We start from the raw sequence: 18,276 nt of genomic DNA on the forward strand, positions 1-18,276 counted from the left end.
TTTGACTCTGCAGTGAGCATAGACAGTAAAGGCAGTACCACTTGACTATTTCGGTCAACTGTGCAAGCATAAACGCGCATGTCTGAAAACTCGCGTCTGCGCAGTGAGTGCACACACACTGTTCAACCCATAGGGTTCAACCCACACCCAGTCTATTTATATCTACACATTTAATATATATTTTTGATGGTGACAATATCACCCGGGCCACAAAAACTTCGGCTTGAGGGACTTAACTGGAAGTATCATAGCACGTCCATGCCGTTCCCTCGGAGAGTTTATCAGTGGCGTCTTTATCAGCTTTTACAGCTACCATACCTTTAAGAGCTGTATAATTAAAATATGTAATCATGTATTTCAAAGTCTATCTGACCAGGCATAATTTTAGTTTACTTTCGAGTTTCGACCTCAGTTCGTCCCCTAGATCACTACACCTAGCTGCCACCATAAGATAGCCCACAAATAATAATATTAAGGTTTTAAAAGTCGTCCCATTCCAATAATATTCCAAAATCATTTTAGCAACACGGAAATACGAGAATTTAGTGGCGTATTGTAACAAGTTGAAACACATTTCGGAGATCCAATGAAAAAGACAAACAGCGTGTGATGACAGGGGAGGGTTGTGCCTTAAATGCTGGAACGAAGACGTGCATATCGAAAGTGTCTCAGTCTGCGAAAGAATTGATAGACTGACCTTCCTCTAAAGGGTAAGTTCAAATACACTTTACATTTCAGGAATGTTAGTTGTTATGTGCGTTAATTATACTGTAGGCCTACTTTTGTTTCATGTGTAAATGCATAAAGCTCGCGCACCAGTTATGCTAAGGGTTCTCCTTACAAACAGCCGGATTGCAATACCCGTCGCATAAAGTCAAAATGTTATAATTTTATGCGCGTTTGGTATGTTTCTGTATCCCGCGACTACTTTTTCCTCGTAAAATCGACTTACAACACATGTTCTCTAATTGGTTCGAATATTTTCTTGTTTAGAATGTTTGCTTGGGATTCAAAGGTTTTTTCTTTGTTGTTCTAAGTCAGGCACAATGTAGCATAGCTACTTTAAAGTGTGGTATACTGGATACCAAGACAAGTAGGTGCTTCCTGGTGATCAAAGTACTTGACAAGGTTTCTTCAAGATTTTACAGGGAAACGGTACGGTCGTTTAGAGGACATTCTTCATGAGAGTAGGTTTGCCAGTTTCCTTGAACAGAAGCCAATTAAGAAGTCTGTCATTGTGACCTCAACCTCGTGCTTTAAACCCTATAATAATTTATTAAAAACTGTGAATAGTCTTGGATCTGGCTGGCTGCACATTAGCTCCGAGGAAGGACAGCACCTGCATACTTGTCTAGTTTAGTGTGTCTTTATTAGAAGAGTGAATGGACCCTCATGTGCCTGTTATCATACAAGATGACAGATAATACACATGGCTCTGTTCCAGTTAAACCATTTCATGTTTGACCTTTGAGGGACATGAACTGTGGATTAACCTGCCAGTGCCTTAGTTTAAAAGATCAGTACTGTCATTGAATCTGACAACAGATTATAATTGCTGAGCTGTTTAAGTGCAAACAGACCAAAGTTTCTGATGACCTGTTCCCACTTCACCGTTATTCTGTCGATTGAACCCGACGTCTGCCTGAATCCTCCTTTTGGCTATAAGGAGAATTGATGCGTAAAGCGTGAACAAACCACACTGCATATTGCCATGTGTCACAGATGCAGGTGATGCTTGTGTGACTTTGTCTGCTTTGGCAATCTTGTCTAAGGTAGGACTGTATTTCTGGGCTCGTTTGGTTGGACTGGCTTCAGGGGTATGAATGTCAAAAGTTTAGTTACACACGACTGAATACTTTCTTGAAAAGTATTCACATACCATCTCTGTTTTCAGTTGTTGACTTTTATTCTGTTATACTTTTTATATTGTATACTGTTATAAATTAGTATTATACTGTACATTATGCAGTACTATTATACTGTATATTTTTTCTATTCTATTGATATACTACTTTTATACTAATAATCTAACATGTGGAAAATAGTACTTATAATGAATGAGTACAGTAGGTGTGTCCTGGTGGTTTATAAAATGTTATATGGAGTGTATTGAATGGGCACATTTTTTATTTATTGTGAGTAAATAGGCAGACTGAACAGGTCAAATGGTACATGTATCTGTTGAAGAGCAGGGCTTCGAGATGTCACTTTATTCCATTGGATTTTGGCATGCCAGTTTTGTACATGATTTCCTTCCTTCTAGGAACAGCATATGTGTAACTTGACATTTTGAGGGAAAGAGGAGCAATTGGTTGCAGAACAGCAGTAGTTTATGCTTTGATGTTTAGAGATCATTAATTTTTCCACTAGCTGGGTAATGTCCAGGTCACATCAGTTTTGTGCTCTCTGCCAAACAGAAATACTAAATTATTCATCCATTTCAAGGTCACTTTGCGGTGCAGTTCTAGATAATATGCCTACTAATGACCATTTTAAGTGCAAATTATTTAAATGTTTAAATGGTAAAATGTTCATCACAAATGAAAATTATTTACAGATATACTGTTCATGTGCTCAGAAGCTTAGCACACATATTGATTAACTGGCATATTATATGAGGTAGAGATCTGATCTGTCTGTCCCAAAATAACATAAAATATATATGCATGCACTCTTTACATGGTGGCACAATTTAGAAATACTTAAAACATCCACATCAAGAACATCAAATAATTTATATTAATATTAAGGGGGTTGGGCACTTGTAAAATTCTAGGTTTTTACAAGTAAGGTCATGTCTGAGAGTGTCTTTATATGGGCGCAGGCGCATGTTTGGGGCTTGAAAATATTTTTCTCTACTGCAGTGGTTCCCAAACTTTTGGACGGATTTGGACTCACAGTGTGAAGTTACGTAGCCTTTGTGGCGTCTTAACATGTTTGGCTTCATATACTGTCAGTAGCTAATATTTTGAGGTACACAACACACTGTGGTCTCTCTTCATTACTCACCGTTGTACTGGGGAATCATTTAATAATAACCAACTGCAGAGCAGCAGAGCAATATGCCACAGCAGTCTGAGGACAGCAGCGCCAGGCCAGCCCAGCAGTCTCAGACCGGTTTTGGGGTGAAGCTATAGCGTCATTAAAGGATTAGTTCACTTTAAAAAAAACTTTTGCTGATAATTTACTCGCCCCCATGTCATCCAAGATGTCCATGTCTTTCTTTCTTCAGTCAAAAAGAAATTAAGGTTTTTGATGAAAACATTACAGGATTTTTAATGGACTTCAATGGGCCCCAAACAGTTGAAGTCCATTATATGGAGAAAAATCCTGGAATGTTTTCATCAAAAACCTTAATTTCTTTTCGACTGAAGAAAGAAAGACATGGACATCTTGGGTGACATCGGGGTGAGTAAATCATCAGCAAAAGTTTTTTTTTTTAAAGTGAACTAATCCTTTAAGGGTTGGTTAAGTGGGTGGGTGGGGCATGGTGTGGCCCTGGCATCCCAATATAGTGAATAATGTTGTACTCCTGTGAGTTTGGGCAAATATGGGGGCATTCAGGGACATCCCCTGTACTGAGGAGTAAATGTTGCAACAATGATCTGCTTTACATTCATCACATCCGCTCTACATTTTCACAAACATTTATTTCTGTTTGCAGTTATGTCAAATGAATTTTCATTTTTCTGTTCTGTTCGCAACCCTTTTTTTAATGAAGACCAAATGGAAACATAAGGATTTCCCTAAAATTCTCAATATACACCAGTTTCACTTTCACTTTTAGTTGAAAGCTTTCCTCATCCAGAAGTGCCATTCATGATGGATTATGAGATGATGCAATCATATTTCAGTAGATTGTACTCTGCCTAGCTGATGATAATTTAAGCCAATTCACAGTTAACCTTCACATTAGAGTTTTTTTTTTTTTTTTTTTTAAGGGTTTCACCGCAAAGATTTGAATGAATAAAAAAATTCTAATTCTTTTCCCAGGGCTAATTTGGAGTCCAGATTCAAGGAAACAAAGAAGAGGCTGTTGATTTTTACTGTTTAAAACAGGTACTTATATTCAAGTATGTGTTTTTATTTACTGTAATTGATGACAATAAATCACTAAATAAAACTCTTTTTCTATCACTCTCTCTTTCGAAGTGCAAAAATGTCATTGACACGTGAACAATTTTATAACAAAGCGATCAGGCCAAATTTGGCTCGCTTTTCATCAACAGTCAAAGTGAGAGCTATCTTACCTCACCTGCCATGCCTCACACTCACTGACAGGGTAAGCCAGATCACATTAACCACACATAACATCACCACTATAACCAGATATGCAAGAGTGAAAAGCTCAGTTAGCTAAATTGTTTTTGTTTACTAATTAGAATTTTACATTTTGCAGGAAGAGATTGAAGCCAAGAGAGAAACTTCTGGAAACTTCACTGCTATGCAGACACTTCTGGACAATCTACGCAGACGAGAGAACTGGCCTAATGAGTTCATCACTGCACTGCAGAACTGTGAACATGAGGAACTGGCCGCTGAGATGAGAACTGCTTATGACAGGATCAGAGGAATCACAAGTAAGAGCTATCTTGCTTGTGTTCAAAGCAAATTTTGAAAAGGAGGGGCATTATTTATGAATGCCTTTTTTGTTTATGTTTGTCTATAGATAATACAGCTCCTGCTGCTCCTGCTGCTCCTGTGCCTAGACCTGTGCCTAGACCTGCACCTACTCCAGCTGGTGCCACAGCAACCGTAATCACAGCAACAATTCATACTGTCCCAGCGACCACTTCTTCTTTGCTGATTCCACCCGCCGTGGACGTCCCAGCACATTCAGCTGCCCTTTCCAACATGGCAGCACCAGAACCATCTCCTGCTCCTGCTCCTGTTCTCGAAGTTCCAGAGACACAGCAAGTGCAAAAACTTCCTACTCCGGTTCCAGCACCTTCTCTTGAACCAGTATCCCCAGCTGAAAATGCACCTCTGGTTGTTGCTCCTTCCCAAACACCTCCCCCTGCTGAAGTCTCAGTCTCCAAAGTCCCAACCCTCATAGGGCCTGCTGAGAACAAAACGCCTGTTTTAGATACTCCAGATGGCTTGGCTTTAACAGAACAAACCACCAACTCCTCATCAACTGGTGAAACTCTCCTCTCCACCTCAAGTGCTCAAGCATCCTCCTCAAACACTTCTCAAATTCAAATTACACAGCCTTGCACCACCTCCCAGAGTTCTCAGATGTCAGAGAAGATCCAGGTGCCAATCGCAGTCAAGGACACCAGCACCTCTGTGAAGGTCCCTGTCCAAGAATCTAATCTCCCATTGAGAGAGGAAAGGACAATTCAGGGGCCTGAAGAGATCTCTGACCCAACTGCAAACGAGGTAATGCTCAAACCAAAGCACTCCACTGTTGTTCTTCGCCAAAGCTATAATATAGCAAGTTTGTTTTCAATTCAATTCACAAGTATTTGTATAGCACTTTTCACAATACATATTATTTCAAAGCAGCTACATTAAATCTACATTACAATTTAGAGCAGGGGTGAGGAACGTTGGTCCTGGAGGGCCACTGTCCTGCAGAGTTTAGTTCCAACCCTAATCAAACACACCTGAACAAGCTAATCTAGATTTAGAGTAATCTTTTATCAGATGTGAATGTGTGCCCAAGTAATGTCCATATGTCAGAATGTACAGTTCTAAGATGAAACAAATTGTATTCTGTGCCTTAATCTTCTGTTTTCTCTGCAGCATGTTCAGAGGAACAACACTGCTGGATTACCAGTTTTTAATTGCCAAACAAATTCGACTAGAACAGGTCAGGCAACATCATCTGCACCTACTGATGACCCTCACTCTTCCATCGACCAGGAATATTTCAGCAAACCTGGCATCCTTCAGCATCCAGAACCCCAGCAGAACAGAGCAGAGACTCTTCCTGTCTTGCCAGAACAGCCTTGCTCAGTGGTTTCAGGTGATTTGGAGATCAGCAGAGCAACAGAGTGTTCCACAGAACCTCGACGGTCTCCTAGTCTTGCAGAGCAGACCTCCACTCCCTTTACTTCCCTTGATTCTGCTTCTCAGTCCTTAAATGACATTGCTGCTCCCTCGACACCTAACCAGCCAGAGGAAGACCACTATGAATCTTTCTGTGATAGTCGGACACTGGTCAATGTAATCCGGTTTTCTGAGGAGCCACCTGCTGAAAATTTGAATGGTCAGCCACCAAGCATGCTGCAACGTAGCAGAGACCAGCATACCCTGAACCATAGTGGCACAGAAAATGTAGTTCCTCTCAGTGATCCATCTGGGCATGATTCAGAGGCATCAGACCGTAAGAAGTCAGCCACCATCAACTACCAAGAGCAAGAATCTAATGCTAGGCCAGCAACTATTCAACAGCCAGAACTGAGAGAAGAGGGCTATGCAGAGTTATTCGGGATAAACAACTTTCAACTCATTGCTGCTGCTGCTGGGATTGCTCTGTCTGCTGTTTTCTTGGCCTGGAAGCTCAAGCATTAACTGAAAAGGTCTTAAAATGATAGTTCACCCCAAAATGAAATTTTTGTCATTATAGACTTACCCTCATGTTTCATGAAACCCATAAAAAAAAATGTTGTTGTTGAAGAAACACAAAAGAGACTTATTAAGAAGAATGTCCAGGCTGCTCTTTTCCAAAGAACAACAGTGGATAGTAACTGCTGCTGTCAAGTTTAGAAAATGACAAAACGTACCATGAAAATATACCATACCACTATATATACCAAGTATTTTAAAGCCGGAGCAGACTGAAATTTTAGTTACTCACTGAAAATCTTGCCTTCAATCCTACATAACTTCTGTCACCAAACTTATGTATTTTTTTAATGTGCATATATTTGGGGCTATATATAATACTTGTCTGCCATGTGCCTAATGCATGCCTTGTATGCCAGGGCTGTTAATGAATTTGACTGCCGTTGCACCTGTAAAATCAGATTTACTGCTAATAAATGGAGTGTCATGTACCTTTTAAATAATTTGTAAAAACTAGCTTGACAGGTTTTACATTGTACAACAATTGGTTGTATTGTCAATTGTAAAACATTGCAAGAATATATCCTGTGTGACGGACCATGAATATAAGGAGCTGTTGCATAACCTCTATTGGACATTAATAGAAAGCTCATTTGGAGCACTTGCTCAAGCATTATGTAATAGACTGTACAATTGTTCCAACCCTCTCCGTTAGCCCCCTCACAGGAGATTCTGCAGCAGTGTTTGTTCTCAAACGTATCTTATTTCTCATGAATCCTCATTCACAGACACCTTAGTGAACTCTCTATTTCATCACTGTCCTGAATTTCGCAGGCACTTTGACCTCTGTGAGACTGTCCAACAGACACTTTCTATTTTACTGGAACATCAAAGCATACACACATGCAGCATTCCACCATTGACAAAAATCTATTTTTTTTGGTGGGAGGGGGGTACTGAGTCCAGAGAGTGAATTTCAAGGGTGGGAAATCCATGAAATAGCCTCCAAACGCTATTCAAATTTCATACATAAATGTAATAGGATATTTCTACATCTATGTTTTAAAAATATACAATATGCCCCCAACTCCCCCCGCCCCAGAGTAAATCTATAGGCCATTTCCACCACTGGCTGTAAGAGGTAGGCCTAACTATAGTGGAGTAACTGTTAAGATGGATACAACTAAATTCAAACAAAACCAAGTGTCTAATGTGTGGAGGGTAAAAATCTGTTAGGTCTATATTGCAGCCCATATATATATATATATATATATATATATACGGTTTGTGTCTGTATAAGTGTTTATGTCCATTTTGAAGTGTAGTTGAATAAGATAATTTTTGTCAAATGCATTTTATCTTACATTGTATAAGTTTTTTTTTTTTTTTTGATTCATGCTCATAGCATCAAATTATCTGTGTAAGAGTAAACTGAATTATATTGTAAGTAAACATTGTGAATGACTCTGAACGAACAGAGTACACTTTAATGCCCGGTTTCACAGACTAGGCTTAAGCCTAGTCCCAGACTAAAATGCAAGCTGTCTTCATTGAAAGCAACTTGCACTGACATATCTTGAAATATATTATAAGTGCCATTGTTTTGTCTCAAAATGCACACCAGTAATATTTTTTTCTAAGGTACGTTTATAAAAGCTACTTAAATGTTCTAATTTAACTAAGGCCTAATCCTGTCTTAATCCAAGCTCTTTCTGTGAAACCAGGCCTAAATGTAATATTTTAATCAGCAATTGCACTTGTATCTACACTTTTTGATATGAAGTTTAGACATGTATGATTGAACATGATTTTAAATGCATTATGTGGTATTGTTACTACTGATCTTTTTAACTCTGGGCCTTTACTTTAGGGGAATATTTATACTTAGGCTAAACTGTCTTGTTTTTTGTGTGCTGGTCATTCTTGATCATGCGCACTCTTAATGATTTCCAGGCAGGAATGCTTCTGAAATAAAATGTTTTACCTTGTGTCTTTCTGGTCGGTCAGTCATAAGCATAGAAGACTGTAAGGTTTTTTTTTTACTCAATGATGATGATGCGTGTAGTGTTGTTATTGTGAAGCGCGCCATCTGCTGGTGATGAAGATAACTTGATCGCCAATGAAGACTGAGAACTTGATTGGCTCGATGCGATTTCAGTTGACAGGAGAAGCGCATTCATTGGTGACTCGAGTAACTGTTGTAAACACAGCGACGTAAACATTTTCTAGATCGACCTAAATAACAAAATGAAATACTGACAATGCATTTATATGTGTTAACGGTGCTTTTTCTGCTTGACAATCGATGTAGAGATTTTTGTCAAACGACATAATGGAGCTGAACGGCTTTAACTGTGACGGCGAGGGATGTGCCGAGGAGCAAGAGGAAGAATCGGCAGCGCTCAAGCTGCCTCGATCAAAGACGGAGACGTCATGTAGCATAATTGCTACACCGGGAGCAGACAGTGGAGCGGCCGGTGGCAGTGCACCCATAGAGCAGCGGATGTCAAAATCGACGCCGGCGATGCTGAGGCTCGATTCGCTGAAAAAGAACAGGCCGCGTAGGTGAACCATCTTGTGTTAAGGCGATAACGGGGTTAACGGAGCTCATGCTCACATCATAGTGATAAAAATGTCGAATATAAATAAATAAAACCTGTTGTCAGATATTTTATAGGAAAGTTTGTCAATTTTGTACGCTCAAAATTAACATCGATTAACACTTGCTAGAATTTTTTTTTTTAAATCGGAGATTCCTTTTTATCTGCAAAAACAAAATAAGCACTAGTCCTGGAATTAAATATTGTTTAAATGATAGATGATGTATAATTGGATTTAGAAATAAACGTAACACAATACAGAATATTTGCGCAAGGAATTGATACAGTCTAATTTCCAGTTGATGAATTTAATAAGCAATTTGTTCTTAACTAATTTTTTCAGGTATTTTATATTGGACAATAATTTGCGACCCAACACTAAAGTAAAATTGTGCAGACGTATATTATACGCTATATATATATAAACACATACGCACTGGCCACTTTATTAGGTACATCTTGCTAGTACTGGGTTGGACCCCCTTTTGCCTTCAGAAAAGCCTTGACATGATAGCATTACACAGTTACTGCAGATTTGTCGGCTGTTCATCCATGATGCGAATCTCCTGTTCCACCACATCCCAGAGATGCTCTATTGGGTTGAGATCTGGTGACTGTGGAGGCCATTTGAGTATAGTGAACTCATTGTCATGTTCAAGAAACCAGTTTGAGATGATTTGAGCTTTGTGACATGGTGCGTAATCCTGCTGGAAGTAGCCATCAGAAGATGGTACACTGTGGTCATAAAGGGATGGGCATGGTCAGAAACAATACTCAGGCAGGCTGTGGAAATTAAACAATGCTCAATTGTTACTAAGGGACCCAAAGAAAATGTGCCAAGAAAATATCCCCGACAACATTACACCACCACCTGCCTGAACAGTTGATACAAGGCAGGATGGATCCATGCTTTCATGTTGTTTACGCCAGATTCTGACCCTACCATCTTGCAACAGAAATCAAGACTCGGGCAACGTTTTTCCAATCTTTTTTTGTCCAATTTTGGTGAGCCTGTGCAAATTGTAGCCTCAGTTTCCTGTTCTTAACTGACAGGAGTGTCACCTGGTGTGGTCTTCTGCTGCTGTAGCCCATTTGCTTGAAGGTTTGACGTGTTGTGGGTTCCACTTAGATGTTCTTCTGCACCTCGGTTGTAATGAGTGGTTATTTGAGTTACTGTTGCCCTTCTATCAGCTCAAACTAGTCTGGCCATTCTCCTCTGGCATCAACAAGGCATTTTCACCCACAGAACTGCCGCTCATTGGATATTTGATCTTTTTCGGACCATTCTCTGTAAACCCTAGAGATAGTTGTACGTTAAAATCACAGTAGATCAGCAGTTTCTGAAATACTCAGACCAGCCCGTCTGGCACCAACAACCACACCACTCTCAAAGTCACTTAAATCACCATGTGATTGGCTGATTAGACATTTGCATCAACAAGCAGTGGAATAGGTGTACCTAAAACAGCCGGTCTGTGTATGTATATATATATGTGCATCTGTCATCTCAGTTTTGATACAAGTACAATAACTTTAATAATAACATATTAAGCTAATATTTAATATTAATAAATTTGGCAATTTTACTCATTGTAGTGTTGACATTGTCAAGTGCCACCATTTAACCCTGCCCAAGTGATTGTACGAATAATCAATATTTCTACTTTATTTATGAGAAATATAAGTTAATCATTAACTACATTTCAATTTATTTAAAAATAAGCTTTTATTTTTATTCTTGTTTACTTGCATAAAATGCACAAGGTACTCAAGTCACTAACCTGTCATTGGTCCCCAGCTTTCCCGTGGTTTGGCATGGACATTGGTGGCACATTGGTGAAGCTGGTCTACTTTGAGCCCAAAGACATTACAGCAGAAGAAGAGCAGGAGGAGGTGGAGAGTCTGAAAAGCATCCGTCACTACCTCACCTCACACACCGCCTACGGCAAAACAGGTATTCGAGATGTCCACCTGGAGCTGACTGACCTATCCCTTTGGGGTCGCAAGGGCAGCCTGCACTTCATTCGCTTTCCTACGCACGAGCTGCCTACCTTCCTGCAGATGGGCCGAGACAAGCACTTCTCCAGTCTGCACACCACCCTCTGTGCCACTGGAGGTGGTGCATTTAAATACGAGAATAACTTCAGTACAGTATGTCCAAGCTCACGTTGTTTCACTTCTATGCAATCTGTTTAACTAAATGGCTCACTGTGCTGTCTCTCTTCTCTTAGATAGCCAATCTGCAGCTGTTGAAGCTAGATGAGCTGGACTGTCTGATAAAGGGAGTTCTGTATATTGACTCGGTGGTCTCAAGTGGTCTATCCGAATGTTACTATTTTGAGAACCCAACAGAACCTGACTGTTGCGAGCAGAGGGCATACAACCTGGAGAACCCCTATCCTTTGCTGCTTGTCAACATTGGCTCAGGTGTCAGCATACTGGCTGTATACTCCAAAGACAACTACAAGCGTGTCACTGGAACCAGGTCGGTCATGGCTTTATAATTTTGCATTAATTTCCTAATAGGTTTAACAAAACGGTTTAACAAAATAAAAATGGATTTTACTGTAAAGCTATGGTAATTTTTTCTCAATCTCCCCTCCAGTCTTGGTGGTGGTACATTTCTAGGGCTGTGTTGCCTGTTGACTGGATGCTCCACCTTTGAGGAGGCATTGGCAATGGCCACTGAAGGGGAAAGTACACGTGTAGATAAACTAGTCAGGGACATCTACGGTGGTGACTATGAGCGATTTGGCTTGCCAGGATGGGCTGTTGCCTCCAGGTACAGGCATTTACACTACGGTTCAAACATTTGAGGGGCATTTGTTATGTTTGTTTTAATGGGGTTTTTTTATGTTTAAAGGTTAGTTCACCCAAAAATGTAAAAAATTGTCATCAATTACTCACCCTCATGTTGTTCCAAACCTGTAAGACTTTCGTTCATCTCAAAACACAAAAAAGAAGATACGATTTTCAATGAAATCTGAGAGATTTCTGTCCCTCCATTGACAGCTACGCAACTACCACTTTGTTGCTTCATAAAGTTCATAGAGAGATTGTAAAACTAATCTATATGAATAGAGCGGTTTACTCCAAATTTAGTCCAAATTTCCAAATTAGTATCTTTATTTGTGTTTCGAAGATGAACGAATGTCTTACGGGTTTGGAACAACATGATGGTAAGTAAATGATGACAGAATTTTTGGGTGAACTAACCCTTTAATGGGCTGCATCTATTTGTAAAAAACTATTGAATAATAATATATATTTATATTTATATAAACTTACAATTCAAAATAAGCTAAATTTTCAACAGCCGATACTCCAGTCTTCAGTTTCACATGATATGTTGATTTGGTGCTCAAGAAACATTTCTTAGCATTATCAATGTTAAAAACACTTGTGCTGCTTAATATTTTTTTGATTAATACGTTTGTTTTTGTTTTTTATAAAAGAACATCATTTATTTAAAAAAGAAAACTTTTGTAGCATTAAAAATGTTTTTTTGCTGAATTTTTTTTATCAATTTAATGATCCATGTAGAATAAAAGTATTAACTTCTTTCCAAAAAAATCGTATTTACCCCAAACTTTTGAATGGTACACTCCTAAAAATAAAGGTTCCAAAAGGAGCATTTCGCAGTGATGCCATGTTTTTCTTAGTGTGAATAATATTTTAATAATCTACAGAAAATGTTTCCACTATAAAGAACCTTTTGTACAATGGAAAGGTTCTATGGATGTTAAAGGGGTGGTTGATTATGATTTCACTTTTCTAACTTTAGTTAGTGTGTAATGTTGCTGTTTGAGCATAAACAACATCTGCAAAGTTACAACGCTCAAAGTTCAAAGCAAAGGAAGATATTTGCTTTTAAAGAAATAGTTTTTAAGGACTACAACAAACAGCTGATAGGGACTACACGACATTCCTCCCAGGTTAGTGACATCACCAACCCTAAAATGTACATATACCCCGCCCCCGGGAACACGCAGTCCATGTTGAGAAGAGGAAGAGTTGTTGTAGACAAGCACATTTGTGAGTCTGCTGCTCAAGCTATCGATGCTAATCAATGATTTGAAGATAGTTAACTCCACATCAGCAACATAAATTCATCAACTAACCATTCAGAAACATCCTGTTGTATTCTACATGTTGTCACTTCTTCTTGAGTCTCTCCATCATTGTCCGACTCCAGTTTAAACATAAAAGGCAGAACAGTTTCTGACATTTTAATGCTTGTCTATGGCCCTGTCCACACGGACACGGGTATTTTTATAACCGTGATTTTTTTACGCGGTTCGGCCGTTCGTCCACACGAAAACGCACTGAAACGGAACATTTTTGAAAACCCCCGCCAGGGTGAGGATTTTCAGAAACGCCGGTTACAGTGTTGTCGTGTAGACAGTAAAACTGGGGGTTTTGCCTTGCGATGTCAGAGTGTGCGCCGTTATCAGCTGTGTTTGACGTCAGATTTGCGCTTCTGATTGGCCAACATGGCTTTACGGTTAAGGTTTATATCGCCGCCTGCTGGCGTGGCATGCTCTTGACCGCGCTTGATAGCGTGTTTTTGCGTTTTCATGTAGACCGAGACCGAGCATGTGTGGACGGGATTTTTTTTTTTAACGCTGTAGGAAAAACTCCGGTTATAAAAATACCTATGTGAGGAGCGGCTGACACACGAGCTGTTGTAGCTCCGCCCTCTGTGCCGGGAGCAGCAGCTCATTTGCATTTAAAGGGACACACGAAACAACGTTTTTACCTGTGGAGATTATCTGTGGAGTTTTTTTAGCTAAAACTTCACATACACTCTGGGGACAACAGAGTTATTTTACATATTGTAAAAAGGGGCATTATACCACCCCTTTAAATGTTCTTCATGGAACCATAGATGCCAATAAAGTATCTTTATTTTTAAGAGTGTATACTACTTATACATGTAGGCCTATATGGCGAACAATTACAACGTTATTCATTATATGATACTGTTATCATTTTAAAATGTTTCTGTTATGACACACATAATCAATATAATGTGTATGTATCATTTAAAAATGTTTCTGTTATGACACACATAATCAATATAATGTGTATGTATGTTTTTTTGAAGCTTTGGGAACATGATGTGTAAGGAGAAGAGAGACTCGGTCTCAAAGGAGGATCTGGCTAGAGCAACACTTGTCACCATCACAAACAACATTGGCTCAATCACGCGCATGTGTGCACTTAACGAGGTACACATGTACACCCACACTATAAATCGCTATTATGTTGTCCTAGCCCTTGTCTGTCAGCCTCTTTACGGTGCTGCCTTGTGAAATCTGGATCAAGCAGCATTGTACAGGGCTATGAGAGACCAGGGGCCAATCAACTCCTTGGAAACTTCTCTTTAAAAAAATTGCATTTTCAGGATGAATGCTTATCATGAGTTTCTTCTATTTAGAACATTGAAAGAGTGGTGTTTGTTGGGAACTTTCTGCGAGTGAACACGTTATCCATGAAGTTGCTTGCTTATGCTTTGGACTACTGGAGCAAAGGACAACTCAAAGCCCTTTTCCTTCGACATGAGGTGTGTGCGAGTCTGTATAATACATCCAAAGCTCAAACAATATCTAAAAAAATCACTCATAACCATTTTATTTGTGTTTTTCAGGGATATTTTGGTGCGGTTGGTGCACTTTTGGAATTAACAAATCCATCCTGATCTACTAATCAATCTTAGTTCATGTCTTTTACCAAAAGACATATATATGCAAACAGACCAAAGTTGCCTTCAAATATCAGACCATGCCCTCAACTATAAAGACAAAGCCCTGTCATCTACCACATACCAAATATATTATAGTCACTATAATAATATTATACATTCAGGTCAAAAAATCAGGATAAACCACATGGCAATACTAGTTTTAGGAATTGCTGCAAGCTTTAAAAATGTTAAACCCTTTAAACTTTTTCAACGTCTTATATTATGGTATGTCAAAATCAACAGCTGATATGAGAATAAAGCAGTACGATCCGGTCTATAGCTTACACTCACAACACTTTTTACATACTGAAATGTGTCAGCTATCATCTTATACCGTTAATGGTTATGGATTGATTTTGCATCAAACAGCCGTTTACTCAAAAACATGCAGATATTAATCAAGCACCTTTTTTTTCTCTATTATTTATTTAACTGATGCAACGTTAATGCTGTAGAGGTCTGGTGTATGAAAACAGTTATTCAGTGTTCAGAATCAGAATGTCATGGATATACGTAGCTCATATTATATTTGTAGAAAACAAGTGTTGTGTTGCTTGACAGCATTTTGCATAAAAAAAACTATTAGAGAGAAAGGGACCGGGCAAAACTTTGACCTATTATTAGGGAGGTGAACAAAAAATATTACAATATGGATAATTCTCCTCTTCAAAGATGAGAGCCTTTCCTATCGGGGTTTTTTTTTTTACCTTTGGAATAATTTTGGTGTCCCTGTTGCTGTAACATTGTATGAAACAACACAAAGCCAACATGTGCTCTGTTACCGTCTTCTCATAGTCTTTTGTATATTACTTGCTTGATTTCTCATGTTTGTACAAGTAATAGGCAGTTTGTTCCTACACCAGTAAATATTATGCCTTGCGTATTGTGTTCTACAACAAAATGTACTTTTTTAATCCAAATGATTGTACATTTTCTTTGTAATAAAAGATGTAAATAATAATAATTTGTGACATTTATATAGCGCTTTTCTGGGTTTACTTGGGTAAATCACAATATAATTAGGCTTCCTCATGCTTTTGGTAGGCAGACGGGCAGAAACATTTAAATCGAATTTATTACTGGTAACATTTTACAGTGAGCAATACATTTGTTACAGTATTTATTTGTTAACGTTAGTTAAAAATGCAGTTAATAATAAACTGTTCATTGTTAGCTCGTGTTAGCTCAGGTCCATCAAATAATATTTACAGATAGGGAGACTGGTTGCAACACTTTTTTTGCATTTCTCACAGAGACTATTTGGACTAGACCAAACAAATTTGTATATATTAAACTTGCATCTGTCTGCTAATTACCCATACCATTTAAAGATGATTACATATGACATATCTAGCAGCCAAATAATGTCCAAATGGAAGAAGCCAGATGTTGCAACTGACCCCAACCCAGGGGACAGTTGCAACACAATCAGGGACGGTTGCAACATGTTAAAAATACCTTAAATTTCACTAATTAACTTTAGCTTTTTGTCTCAATGAGCATAGAATTCTGAAAATATTAACTGTTTTACTATAATATTATAGTATTAATTATTTATACAATAATATTATTGTATTATTTATTTATTTAGTCATATTGATCAAATAACAGTTATTGAGTTTTGTTTGTTTATGAGTAGAACATAGGCCTACATAGATTCAGTGTGCAGGTGTTACAGATGCTATTCAATCTCTCCATATTTCAGTGTCAGTCAGGAAGAATTGAACAATTTGCAATGCAACAAACATGTATTTATTTATTGTACAAAACTGCAACTGTTTTAAAAACTGATTTAACCCCCCCACACGCACACACTTCCCCGGAAATTCAGTCGTTCGGAGTCACAGTTGTGGCATGTGTAAAAATCCCCTCCACCTGTGCAATCTTTATGTGCCCAGGACTTGCACATCCAGCACTGCAGCCATACTTCCCTGGATTTCGAGCTTTTCAGGCACACAATGCAGATGTCTTCTTCCTCTTCAGAGTCAGATTCTTATCATTTTTTGGCTGCTTTGTGGTTTTCTTTACATTTTTCTTTATGGTTTTCTTTTCTCTGATTCTTTTCTTTGCCTTCTGCTGTAGAGTTTTGTTTTTATCGATTTCTAATGCTTCCTTACTTTCCTTAAAGCTGGTTGCCCTCCATAGGCTTGTGGCTTGGGGACGCCTTATCGAGAGAGTGGGGTGCCTCTTTACAAAGCCAGTGAACCAGTCAACACCAGCCATTCTGGTCTCACTCCACTTTGGGGGAAAGTTGCAGTTGTAGTGAGAGGCTAGTTGAAAGGCAAACTTCCGAACCTGAAATAAAATGTAAATAGTAAATGTTGTCTATCTCTCTCTATCTATCTTTCTCTCTCTCTTATATAGGCTACATAATTCTCTTGTTAAAATTTGTTTTTCTTACATATGGATTTAACCCATAGTATAAGTCAGCTGCCCTTTTTAAATACTCTCTGAGACTCCTCTCTTGGTCCTCAGAGAACACTTTGCTGGTCCAGTACCCTGCTCTCGGTACTTATCCGATCCCTCGCCTGTAAGTTTCTCTCTTTTTTTTATTGAATCGGAATAAGGTGGTGTGACAGATGGCGAAGTCCTTGGCCACTGCCCTGACTGTCCTGCCCTCATCCCTGATTACATCTGATGCTCATTCCAAAATATTGAGGGGAACCCCTCTGTTAGTAACCCTCTTCCTCACTCGTGGCATACTGAAAATAAACAGAATAAAACTATCCTTCTTCTTACTATCCTTTTATGTACCCCACAATGACTTATGTTGAAAAAATACTGTTGTGTGGTCTGTTTTGATATGGCTGCTTAGCTTGGGGACAGTTGCAACAACTTGTTGCAACCGTCCCCAACCCTATCAGCCATGACAGAACATCATATGCTAGCTAGACACACTGACATTGACACATGCTAACCATGTCACTTAAAGTCAACAAAATAATAATTCAAACTAAGTAAGTTTTTATTAATTCATACAAAAGGTCAGGACAGTATGACAAAAATACAGCTCATGAAAAAATTTACTCTCATACCTACAAAACAAGTTTTGTTCAATAAATGCAGCAGCAGCATAGACTGTAAAAAACAGCAGCAGATGTCTTCTGTCTTCTTGGTGGGGGGAGGGTCTAACTCTAGCATGTTTTTGATTGGAGGAATAAGACTTGTTGCAACTGTCCCCAGTCTTCCTACAACATTTGATTTTAATAATGCATTAGTAAAAGCTGAAATTTTTAACTAAGATTAATGAATGGTTTAGGAGTATTTCTCATTGTTCATATAGTTAACTAATATTAACATATGAAACGTTATTGTAAAATGTTACCCTATTACTAGCAACGTGATTTAATAAAATATATATACAGTATATTTAATTTAAACAATTAAGCATTTGATTTAAATTTCACGAAGATCAAA

General features: G+C 38.6%; 2 protein-coding genes across 3 annotated transcripts; both read left to right on the forward strand.

Moving 5' to 3' along the window:
* Window positions 1-504: 504 nt before the first annotated feature.
* mavs (mitochondrial antiviral signaling protein) lies at window positions 505-6,583 on the forward strand. Its single transcript, XM_056248024.1, has 6 exons — window positions 505-710; window positions 3,994-4,059; window positions 4,153-4,282; window positions 4,400-4,580; window positions 4,679-5,382; window positions 5,749-6,583. The coding sequence occupies exons 3-6, from the start codon at window positions 4,160-4,162 to the stop codon at window positions 6,517-6,519; spliced, it is 1,779 nt and encodes a 592-aa protein (XP_056103999.1). The 5' UTR covers window positions 505-710; window positions 3,994-4,059; window positions 4,153-4,159; the 3' UTR covers window positions 6,520-6,583.
* A 2,050-nt stretch (window positions 6,584-8,633) lies between these two features.
* Window positions 8,634-15,261, forward strand: pank2 (pantothenate kinase 2). Of its 2 annotated transcripts, XM_056248032.1 has the most exons (8): window positions 8,634-8,727; window positions 8,825-9,074; window positions 10,912-11,264; window positions 11,345-11,598; window positions 11,719-11,895; window positions 14,221-14,344; window positions 14,554-14,679; window positions 14,764-15,261. In XM_056248032.1, exons 2-8 carry the CDS (start codon window positions 8,846-8,848, stop codon window positions 14,812-14,814), a joined length of 1,314 nt encoding a protein of 437 aa, XP_056104007.1. In that variant the 5' UTR covers window positions 8,634-8,727; window positions 8,825-8,845; the 3' UTR covers window positions 14,815-15,261. The 2 variants fall into 2 exon arrangements, with proteins under 2 accessions (XP_056104007.1, XP_056104006.1); XM_056248031.1 differs by having other exon boundaries at window positions 8,654-9,074.
* The last annotated feature ends 3,015 nt before the right edge of the window (window positions 15,262-18,276 follow it).

Source organism: Rhinichthys klamathensis, unplaced genomic scaffold (assembly GCF_029890125.1).
Source record: "Rhinichthys klamathensis goyatoka isolate OS25496 unplaced genomic scaffold, OSU_Roscu_1.1 h1tg000053l_1, whole genome shotgun sequence".
NCBI classification, from domain to species: Eukaryota; Metazoa; Chordata; class Actinopteri; order Cypriniformes; family Leuciscidae; genus Rhinichthys; species Rhinichthys klamathensis.

Excerpts from the sequence above, each read along its gene's own strand:
- mavs (XM_056248024.1), top strand. The coding sequence starts at position 4,160 with ATGTCATTGACACGTGAACAATTTTATAACAAAGCGATCAGGCCAAAT. Across the intron at positions 4,283-4,399 it reads GCCTCACACTCACTGACAGG|GAAGAGATTGAAGCCAAGAG; the intron begins GTAAGCCAGATC and ends TACATTTTGCAG. Across the intron at positions 5,383-5,748 it reads CTGACCCAACTGCAAACGAG|CATGTTCAGAGGAACAACAC; the intron begins GTAATGCTCAAA and ends TTTTCTCTGCAG.
- pank2 (XM_056248032.1), top strand. The coding sequence starts at position 8,846 with ATGGAGCTGAACGGCTTTAACTGTGACGGCGAGGGATGTGCCGAGGAG. Across the intron at positions 9,075-10,911 it reads GCTGAAAAAGAACAGGCCGC|CTTTCCCGTGGTTTGGCATG; the intron begins GTAGGTGAACCA and ends ATTGGTCCCCAG. Across the intron at positions 11,896-14,220 it reads GGATGGGCTGTTGCCTCCAG|CTTTGGGAACATGATGTGTA; the intron begins GTACAGGCATTT and ends GTTTTTTTGAAG.